Below are 10,339 nucleotides of genomic sequence, written 5' to 3' on the forward strand. Positions count from 1 at the left end.
CTTGGCTTAGAAAACTCCCTGTCCTTGGGGAGCAATGCCTCAGGGTTGTCCTCACTTATCACCGAGGAAACCAAGGCTCAGAGAGCCTTAGAGACTTGTCCAAAGTCACATAGCTGGGAAGTAGGGAGCCAGGACTCATACCCAGTTGGTGTCAGCAAAGCTGGGCCTGGGATGAGGACCAGCTCCTCCCTGATGCCCCCAGATGCCTCCTGTCCCCACTATGCTGTTCATTCAGAATGAATGAAACTGGCCACACTCCCAAATAGGGTGTGGAAACCCTGAGACCCCTGTTACAAGTTCAATTGAACATTCTGTCATTTTCAGCATTAAAATGAAGGGCTAGGAGGCTCACCTATGAGTTGCCTCTCCATCATCTGAGTCTAGGATCCCCCTTCATCCCATGCTGTCTCATACCTTCCTGACACACTGCTGGCCAGCTCCTCGGCCAGTTCCTCCTTCTCCAGGTCTGCCTGTTTGCGAGCCCTCTCAGCTGCGGCTAGATCCTGGATGGTGGGGGGCAGGGAGGAAGGAAACCTGTTGTCTGCAGGGAAGGGCTGACCCTCGCCCAAGAAACCACCCTGCTCCTCACCAGGCCCCCAGCAGGCTCCATGGCCACCTTTGAAAATGGCTACACCGCCTCTGAGCTCAGAGAGGCCCTGCAGTCATGTCAAAGGAGAAAACTCTGTGTTTTTCTAGGGCCTAACTAAGAGGGTCCACCCATGTGGAAGGCTGGATTGAGGAAAGAAAGCTGTGGATGTACAACCTGGGATGCCAAGGGCTGCTGCCACACATCCCCATCTGAGGCACTCACAGGGAGAAGGCTTTACCTCCTGTAGCTGCATGAGGTCTGCTTCTAAGCTCTTGGCTTTCTTTTCATTCTCCTTGGCCGTGGCAAAGATTTCTTCTCTGGAGGCACGGGCGTCGTCCAGCTCTCTCTGGAAGTCCTTCATCTGAGCCTGCATGAGTCAACAGGAAAGACAAGCTGTCCTTAACTCGCCCAAGTTCTGCCGCCCAAATTACCTTTCCATGATCACCACTAGGATTTTCTGTGATTGACCACAGGGAAGCCCCTGTTGCACGAGCATTGCCCTCAGCCCCAGGTGGCCATTTGGGGGGTATTTTGGAGGAGCTCAGCAGACCTAAGAAAAGATGATGTGATGTGAGGGCCTTGGCCAAAGTGCCTGATAAAAGTGTCCTGCCCAGGGCGGGAAACAGTCACCGAAAGCCAAATGGTGATAGAAAACACCAGCTGAACAGGCACAAATGGCAGCGAGAGGCCTGCACCCTCCTGCTTCTGACTGACTTCCCAGCCTGGGGGACCCCCTCCCTCCCCAGTGCCTGCACCCAGAGCTCCACCCACCTGCAGTTTGCGCAGCTGCTTGATGGCTTCCTCCCTCCCCTTGATGGCTGAGTCAGCCTGCAGCTCCAGGTCTTTCAGGTCCCCTTCCAGCTTCTTCTTGGCAGCAGCGGCCAGGGCACGTTGCTTTCGCTCGTCTTCCAGTTCCGTCTCATACTCATGGAGCTGGGCAAGGAAGAGACGGGCACTGCTACGCTGTGCGCCTCTCAGAGGGCCTCTCCCTGCCCAACCAGTATTCACTGAGTTCCCAGGTGTGCACAGCCCCCTGCAGGGTGGGTTTTTCTCATCCCCAGGTTGAGAAAATAGTCTCCATGAGGCCAGGAAGTGGAGGTGGAAGGAAGGACACAGGCCACCCCAGCTCCCCATACCCCCACTGCCCCTGCAGGATTACCTGCCTCTGGAGTTGCCGCCTTTTCTCTTCATTCTGCTCATCCCGGGCCTGGAGATCGCGCTCAAACTGGCCCTTGAGGGCCTGCATGTTGACCTCGAGCCGCAGTTTGGCATCTTCCGTTGCCTGCAGCTCATCCTCCAGCTCTTCCAGCTGTGTCTTCATCTCCTCCATCTGGGTTTCCAGGGCTCGCTTGGACTTCTCCAGCTCATGGACCTTTTACATGAGGGTTGACTTCATGAAGATGGTCAGGCAACCACAGTGACAGGCAGCTCATTAAGCGCAGGGAGATGGTGTTTGCCACCCACGGGATGCATGACTAGGAGTCAAGACCAGAGCCTTCCTCTCGGATCCCTTGACTCAGACCCCACCCCCAACTGCTATTCCCAACCAGGCCCGGTCTTTGCGTCAGCCCAAGGGACTGCCTACAATGCCCAGGTATCACTTAACACGAAAGAGGCACAGCGCCAAGTCCCTCGCAGACGGATACACAGCACAGTGGGTGGGTTGGTGAAATGTAGACAAGCAAAGATGATAGAGACTTACGTTCTTGCCTACATCGTCCTTGGAGCTAACCAGGTCCTCCATCTCGGCTTTGAGCATTTTGTTGGTCCTCTCGAGTTCCTCTTTGGCTTCCAAGGCCTCCTCAAGGGCCCGCGCCAGGGACAAGGCCTTGGTTTCCTTTTCCCTGGCTTCCGCCTCCGCTCTGTCCCTTTCGTCTGCATATTTGGAAGAGATGTTTTTCTCCTCGGCCAACAACTACAACACAACAGAAGACCCAGAGGTGACTGACCTCTAGATGTAACCTGAGGTTCCGCTGGATTTCATTGCAAAGCCCGTGTCCTGCAGAACTCTCCCAGGTGCACGTGTGGTTGAGAAATCTATGGAAATCGTTTCTATTAAGCTTGCTTTCTGACTTCCGGGCCAGCCTTATGCAGAGCCAGCATCTGCTGAGTCTGTGCTTTGAAACCACTAATGATGCCCATTTTGGTTAGAGCATGCTGCTACTGAGATCAGAGTGACATTGGATCCTGCCAGAGGCCAGCTACTTTCTTCTTGTTTCATGGCCTCAATAGCTAGCTCTCAAAAACGCTCTGTGCGCCCCAGCAGGGACATGGTGAGTGTGCAAGTGGTTCTGCACACACTTGTCCCTCTGCTTGGAGAAGCAGTTCAAAGAACACTCCATACTGATGTTAGTCTCGCCTTCCAGGAAGCAGCAAAGACATATGTAACGTCCAAAACCCAGACTTCCAGAATTCAGCAAAGACATGTAGGTAACAGGATCCCAAACAACACAGTCAACACAAAAACTCTACACTGTGTGACAGGAATATAAATAAAAGGGCTCTTGGGCCCTCAAACAGACAATGAGGACAAGCTGGCAGCACAGGGAAGGGATGGCTGGTGGAAAGGGGAGTCAGCATGCCAACCAGGAGCCCAGTACTCTATGAGTCCAGCTGGGGAGGGGCAGTGAACCCCACATCTCCTAGTACAATCCCCCATTGGTTTTTAGAATAGCCCCAAGTCACAGTTACTAAATCTGAGTAACATATTAAAAGTTAGTATTTAGTGGTTTGGGGCATACTGGTATATATGCATTTATTAGAACTCAGTGAGTGTACACTTAAGATTTGTGCATGTCATTATATGTAAATTTTACTTGAAGCAAAATTACATATATTTTAAAAACTGCAATGCTGAGGTATTGAGGGGGAAGTATACAGATGTCTATAATTTTCTTTGAAATTTATCTGAAAGATAAGATACGAATGACAGATGGTTCATTCTGATAAATAAATACGTGATAAAGTGAGTATAGTGAAATGTTGAAGATCGAATCCAGGTGGTGGGTATACAGGTGGACAGTGTTTTCAGATTGTGTGCTTGCAGTTCTTTGTAATGAAATGTTAGGGAAAAGTGGTATTTAAAGGGTAGAAAATTTAAATTACTGGGTATACTCAGTAGGCACACAATAAAAACTTGAGTGAATAAGATAAATAAATAAACCTCCTTCCTTATTGGGACTAGACACTAAGGCATGTGACTGGGTTTGCAGATGGCCCCGCTGGTGGTGGCCCCTGGAAACGTCACAGCCTTCGAGACTGCCCCTCTCCGTACTCTGACCCAGGAGCCGCACTGTTCCACAGTCCCTAAAGCAGGCCAACTGTGCGTCCTTCAGCAAGTGGGAGGATGCCGACACACACACAGCAGCCACCCGGATGCTTCGCAGACCCGACTCCCCCAGCCAGCATCCGTGAACAGCGGTGCGTCCTCCAGCCCCTACCTGATCAAACTTCTTCTGCTTCTTTTCCAGGTTGGACACCAGTTGCCGCTGGTTGTCCAAATCGACAACCAGGTCGTCCAGCTCCTGCTGAAGCCTGTTCTTGGTCTTTTCCAGTTTGTCATAAGCAGCTGCCTTCTCTTCGTACTGCTGGGTGAGGCCTTCGATTTCCTTCTGGAACCTCTTCTTGCCTTCTTCCAGGGCCTCCACGGTGCTGGCAAAGTCCTGCAGCTTCTTCTTCGAATCGGAGAGCTGAAATGGCAAGGTTGGAGGTGGGGTGAGAGGAGGCAGTGAGTGACTCCCATCCCTGTCCCCCAGGCCCTGAGAAGCAAAGACCACCTTCTTCTCACAGAAGAAATTCAACAGCAGGAGGAGCCTGCAAGCCAAGCAAAATGGCACCAATGCTCTCCGAGAGCACATCGGAGCCCCCGAGCTACCCTTCGGCCCAGAAAAGCCAGGACACAGCCGCACCTGGATGTTCAGAGTTGAGATGTGGCGCTCCAGGTTCTGCTTGGCCTCTATCTCCTCATCCAGCTGCTCCTGCAGGCTGTTCCTCTCATCCTCCAGCTGGCGCAGCTTGGTGGACACGTTGAGCTTCTGCCGGGTTTCTTCTTGAAGCAGCTCCTGCAAAAAGGACACACGCAAGTCCCAGGAACCCACCCCCAGGCAGGTTGTACTCCAGGTCCCTCTGGATGATGGGATGGGATACCCACCTGGGTGTCCTGGAGCTGGGACCCCAGGGAGGCCACGTCCTTGGCCAGTTTGATGGCCTTCCCTTCCGCCTCGTTGAGCATCCCTGTGACACTCTCCACTTCATTCTGAGGGGGCAAGAGACTGTGGTTTAGCTGGAACCTCTAGGACAGGATCCTCTTTAAGTAAGAGGAACACTTTCTACTCACGAGATACCACCGCCATGTGGTGTCCATTGACTGAGAAATACCCATGAGCTGTGGGGCCTGATCATGGCGGCCCCCAAGGGAAGTATGTTGCCTACAAGTTGGGATCCCTGGCCTCTTCACATTTACAATGAGGACACAAGTGACCTTAACTCCACTCCTCCAGGACAGTGCTGGTGTTAGGATAGCAAAACCCCTGCCCTCACCTGGATGTGGAAAATATATTTAATGCTTCCCCTACTCTCTCATCCCAGACTGTAAGCACACTAAATATTTATCAAAAGTTTGACCATATCCCCTGAAAGGAAAGTTGGATCAAATGTCTATTCAAAGCTAAATAAGACCAAAGCTAAACAGGCTGTGTCATTCTCCAGCTTAACACCCATCAATAGCTTCCCATCACAGAGTAAAGACCAACATACATATAATAGGGCCTTGAAAGCGGGCGCTGTGTCATCCAGCCACAACCTGCCTCTCTGGTCCCATTTTGTACCACATTTCCCTTTCAACTTGGCCTTCTAGCTCTACCGGTCTCATGTGCTCTAATTTCCCATGTACAACTGGGCCTTTAGAGATGCTGTTCCCTTTGCCTTTTCTTTCAGATCATACATCCTTAGGGAAGCCTTTCCTGACTCCCCCTCCTGCAGGCCAGGCTTCTTCTTGTTCATACTTACTACACCCCTTAAAGGGGTTAAGTGCCACCCCTTTCCAGCATCATTTTACATTCATTTTTGTGATTATCGGAGCCTCTCCCTCCACTAGGCTGGAGTTCTCCTGGGGCAGGAACAGTGTCTGTTTCCTTCCTTGCTGTTGTATTTCAGGATTCAACGCAGTGCATGGCCTACAGCAGGTTCTCAGTAAATACTTGTTGAATGAACGGATGAAGGTTCTTCATGATTAAACTGGATAGGGTGACCATCTCTAGTTACATTAGGGATATAACTAGAGGAAACCGACTTGCTTTGCAGCAAGAGAGACTTCAGTGAGCTGGGAAGTGCAGCATCCCTCGCAGAGCGGGTACCAGGGCTGCCCTGCGCTGCCGCCTCACCTGCAGCTTGTGGACCTTGTCGTTGAGCTCGGCGCGGGCCCGCTCCCCGTCGCTGCACTTGGACTGCAGTTCCTGCAGCTGCACCTCCAGCTTCTTCTTCTTGTGCTCCACCTCCTGCTTGGCCTGGTTCAGGACCCGCAGCTCGCCTGCCAGGTCTGCGTTCTCCTTCTCCAGCGTCTGCTTGTTCTTGTCCAGGTTGGCCTTGGCCTGGCCCGAGAAGCAGAGGGGAGGGAAGGCGTTATAGCCGTGGCCAGGAGAGCATTGTAAGGTAGGAACCTCTGTCCTTTCCCTCCCCAGGGGGGTGCAGGGACGAGACACAGAATCACCAGGAAGACTTGGGGTTCTGTTTTCCTAACGCGCAGAGGTCCCCAACCTGCATCCCACACGGGCTGCAGCCAACCTGCTGTCATGTCCCCTTTGGCCCTTCATTACTTTCTGAAAAATTAGTGCCAACATTTTAATAAATGTCACATACAACTCTGGACTCCCAGCTTCTCTATTAAGTAATCTAATGTCCTATATCATGATGACTGTGGTGATGGTTACCCAAATGCATACATTTGTCAAAGTTCACTGAGCTACACACTTAAAATCAGTGAATTTTACTGCATATACCTCACTAATTCTGACTTTCAGGAAAAAAAAAACAACTCACAAAAACTAAAGATATGGAAACAGGAGTTTTGCCTTCCTCCAAGGCAGTGATCTGCTGGGTCTAAGTAGCAGCTGGCCCTATAGATGGGGCAGCCACACTTCACTCGGCCCCCGTCCCTACCATCCCTTTTGTCCATCACATTTACTATCAAATGCATGCTATTTCAGTGATAGTTAAGAGAAAGTTGCTTTATCTAACCAGCTCCTGTTGGCATGTCAACTTCCCTAAGAGAAAAGTATTTGGGGTGAAAGGAGGGTTTTTGTTTTTATGGGGCTGGAGGGTGGGAAATAAGAGAAAAGCATGAGGGTCCCAAGGGCAGAGGAAACAACACTGAGCTTTCCCACAATCCCTAGGCAGGAGCCATGCAATGCCCAGGCAGCCTCGGGGAAGCCATTCCTCTGACCCCGTCGTGACTGAGCTGTCAGTACCTCCGCCAGGGACAAAGTGCCTCTTAGGGGAAACAGTGCAGGTTGATAAGCAAGGACCCCAGGGGATTTGGGCCCCCAAAAATCTTCACTCAGCTGAAGACCCCAGAACTATGACAAAACCACACGTGTAACAGGAGGCCAGGTAGGAATGATGATAAAAGTTTTCCCAACAACCTGCTGGGACCAGGGCTCCAAGTTTGTACCAAAGTCGTTACAGGTAAACTATAAGGCGCTCCTCTGTTTAGTGCACCTGAGATGGGAGCAAGAGTTTGCAGCCTCCACCTGCTTCATGCAGGTCATAAACAGATGCTGTCTGCTGGTGTCCTTAGCAGCTGAGTCGTTCCAAAGAGGCCTGGCTATGAATTGGGACTTGGCTTCCAGCCCAGCCCCCTCGGACCTGGCTTGAGAGTAGTCAAGGGGACATATACACCTTACTACTATCTGGAGTATATGTTGGAAGGTGGGAATAGCCCATCTGGATTCAAATTATATTACAGTAAAAATAACGACATTAAAAGGGAAGCCAGTTGAAAGGGGAAATGTATGTTGTCGTTACAATTAGCAAAATCTTATTTGTCTGAAATATATAAAGAATGGATGAAATGTTGAAGATTGGTATTCAGATCCCACTGGGAGGGTGAGGGGTGCTTGGTCCTGCACAGTTCTTTTCAGAGTGTGGGCCTGGAGATCGCATTTGAGCAGAGGTCACGGGGAAAACTAAACCAGTGTGCGTGAAACCTTGGAAAAGTGGCCTGTAATCAGCGCCACATAAGCGATTGCTTACATTATTGACACGAACAGAAATGAGATTCTGTTAGAAGAGGGAGTGAACCAGCTCACGGAAAGATAATAAACCAGTTCATGGAAGAAGATTTCACAGCTCATGGAGTAAGAGTCATCTTGACTGAGACTTAAACAGATGCAAACTCCTACCATTTCTGGTAAAGCTATGGCCATTTCACCTGTCTTGTGGGGTACTTAGTGCAGGGAGGTGGGGAATGTAGGACTGAGGGCGATAAAATTCAGACTTTAGGGAAGCAATATAGCAGGAGGTCACGAGTTAAAAAACTCACCCCTGGGAATGAAACACAAGGAAATTGTGTGTGTTTTTTTGTTTTTGTTTTTTTAGCTGTAAAATGTGCTTAATAGCACCTCCCTCTTCGGGTGGTTGTGAAGATTAATTGCCATCCTGTACGGTACACAGTCGATAAGTGCTGGCTGCAGTCTTTATCGTTAGAATCTTGCATAGCGTGTTACTCATCTTAGTGCAGACTCTGACATGTGGTTATTTGAAGCTGTGGATATAGCACCCACTGACGTGTTGTCACAAAAAAGCATCACAACTCACCCTCTTGAACTGCTCGAGCTGCTCCGTGAGCTCCTCCACCGCCTGCGTGTGCTTCTGCCTCATCTCCTGGACCTGGGCCTCGTGGGATCGCGTCTCCTCGTCCAGGGCCTTCTTTAGCACCGTCACCTCCTGCTCCCTCTTGGCCCTGGACGGGAAGAATACAGTGATGGTGGTTGGGGGGAGATGGGGCTCCCCTCAGTGTTGTGCAAAGGACCCAGAGCTGACCTCTCTATCGCCACCTCTTCCTCGCTGTGTGACCTAACCTCAGGTGAGTCACCCAACCCCCCTGGACCTGGAATTTCCTCAGCTGCAAAAAGAGGAGTATGTTACCTGCCTAGAATTTTTCAGGGCCAGCAAACAAATGCACAAAATACTATTGCTGAAAGAATTGCAAAATGACTGGCAAAATGTTCCGGAAATATGAATATTAGCTCTTACTTATTGAGCACTTACTGTATGCCAGGCCCTGACCTAATTTCTTTAATACATCGTCTCATATAATCTTCAGAGTGGCCCCACAAGGCAGGCATACTATTATTTCCATTGTATAGCTGAGGAAACTGGCTAAGAAAGGGTAAGCAGCTTCCCCGAGTTGTTACAACCACTGTGTGTAGGACCAGAAATGGAGCCCAAATAGTCTGACTCTAAGTCCGTGTTTCCAAGTCCTGCACCGGGCTTTTCTGTCTTGTTCGCCAGGTGGGACGGGAGCACAGGTCAGTGCTGCAGCACAAAACCCAGCGTGTGGGAGATGAATCTCAGTGTTCGCACAGCACCTGACACAGACGCTCTCTAATTACATTTGTGTGTTTTCTGAATGAATAAATGACCTACTTTCACTAATGATAGCATTCATTTTTCCAGCAGGTGACCTGTAGTTGTTTTGTTGTGGTCTGTTTGATTGCCTGCTGTAAATCTTAAATCAAAAACCAGCCTGATAATGCCTGGCCAGCGTGGCTCACTGGTTTGAGCATCGACCTATGAACCAGGAAGCCACGGTTTGATTCCTGGTCAGGGCACATGCCCAGGTTTGGGGCTCGATCCCCAGTAGGGGGCATGCAGGAGGAAGCCAATCGATGATTCTCTCTCATCATTGATGTTTTGATCTCCCTCTTCCTTCCTCTCTCTGAAAACATATTTTTTATAACAACAAAAACAAGAAATCCAGTCTGATAATGTTATTTTTAAAAATTAACACAAAACTTAAACCCACACACTTGGTGCCTGGGGCTGGGGGCGATTTACTGACACACACATATACATGAAAAGACAGGAAGGAGATACCCCAAAATGTTAACAGTGGGGGAACTAGGTGATGTTTCTGGTGTCTACTCTTCTCTAGTTTTCAAATTGTTCTCTGATTATGTCCCACTATTGTGATGTGAAGTAATAAGATTAAAAATAATCACACTTGTGCCAGTTACAGCAAAATGCAATCAGGACAGTAAATGCAGGGCCGGCGGATCCCTGTGATTCAGGATTTGCTGGGCTCACTCCGTCCACACCAGCCACCCCATCAAGGTGGTGGACAACGGCCCCCTCTCACCGGAGCTCCTGCTGGGTGGCCGTGCTGTCCAGCGTGTCCTCCAGCTCCGTCTTCAGCGCCTCCAGCTCCTCCCCCAGGTCTCGCTTCTGCTTCTCAGCCTTGTTCCTCGCGGCCCGTTCTGAGTCCAGGTCCTCCTGCAGGTCTGAGATGAGACCCTCCAGCTCCCGGATCTTCTTGAGGGCGTTATTCTTCTGAGCAATTTCATCGTCGAGCCTGCCAGGACAGGTCGCCGGAATGAAGATCCCGGGGCCCCAGGCCTCTGCCGTCGCACACGTGGCCAAACATTGTTTTCGGGAACCAGCCACTCGTGCTCCACGGATCGCAAAACATGTTGCACCCCGTCCCCAGGACACAGCGGATCCCTCCTTGCTACACTGGACTGCTTGGACATTCAC

At 50.5% G+C, this 10,339-nt stretch overlaps 1 protein-coding gene across 1 annotated transcript in view; it reads right to left on the reverse strand.

Moving 5' to 3' along the window:
* MYH11 (myosin, heavy chain 11, smooth muscle) overlaps positions 1–10,339 on the reverse strand; it is a 68,373-nt gene that overhangs the window by 9,891 nt on the left and 48,143 nt on the right. Inside the window, exons 25-35 of the mRNA XM_005872050.2 lie at positions 9,945–10,157; positions 8,402–8,546; positions 5,971–6,177; positions 4,740–4,844; positions 4,498–4,650; positions 4,030–4,278; positions 2,292–2,504; positions 1,749–1,961; positions 1,361–1,522; positions 828–956; positions 415–503 (exon numbers count right to left, since the gene is read on the reverse strand). Coding sequence (XP_005872112.1) covers positions 415–503; positions 828–956; positions 1,361–1,522; positions 1,749–1,961; positions 2,292–2,504; positions 4,030–4,278; positions 4,498–4,650; positions 4,740–4,844; positions 5,971–6,177; positions 8,402–8,546; positions 9,945–10,157 — 1,878 coding nt within the window. The remainder of the gene's footprint in view (positions 1–414; positions 504–827; positions 957–1,360; positions 1,523–1,748; positions 1,962–2,291; positions 2,505–4,029; positions 4,279–4,497; positions 4,651–4,739; positions 4,845–5,970; positions 6,178–8,401; positions 8,547–9,944; positions 10,158–10,339) is intronic.

The sequence above is a fragment of the Myotis brandtii genome, unplaced genomic scaffold (assembly GCF_000412655.1).
Source record: "Myotis brandtii unplaced genomic scaffold, ASM41265v1 scaffold363, whole genome shotgun sequence".
NCBI lineage: Eukaryota > Metazoa > Chordata > Mammalia > Chiroptera > Vespertilionidae > Myotis > Myotis brandtii.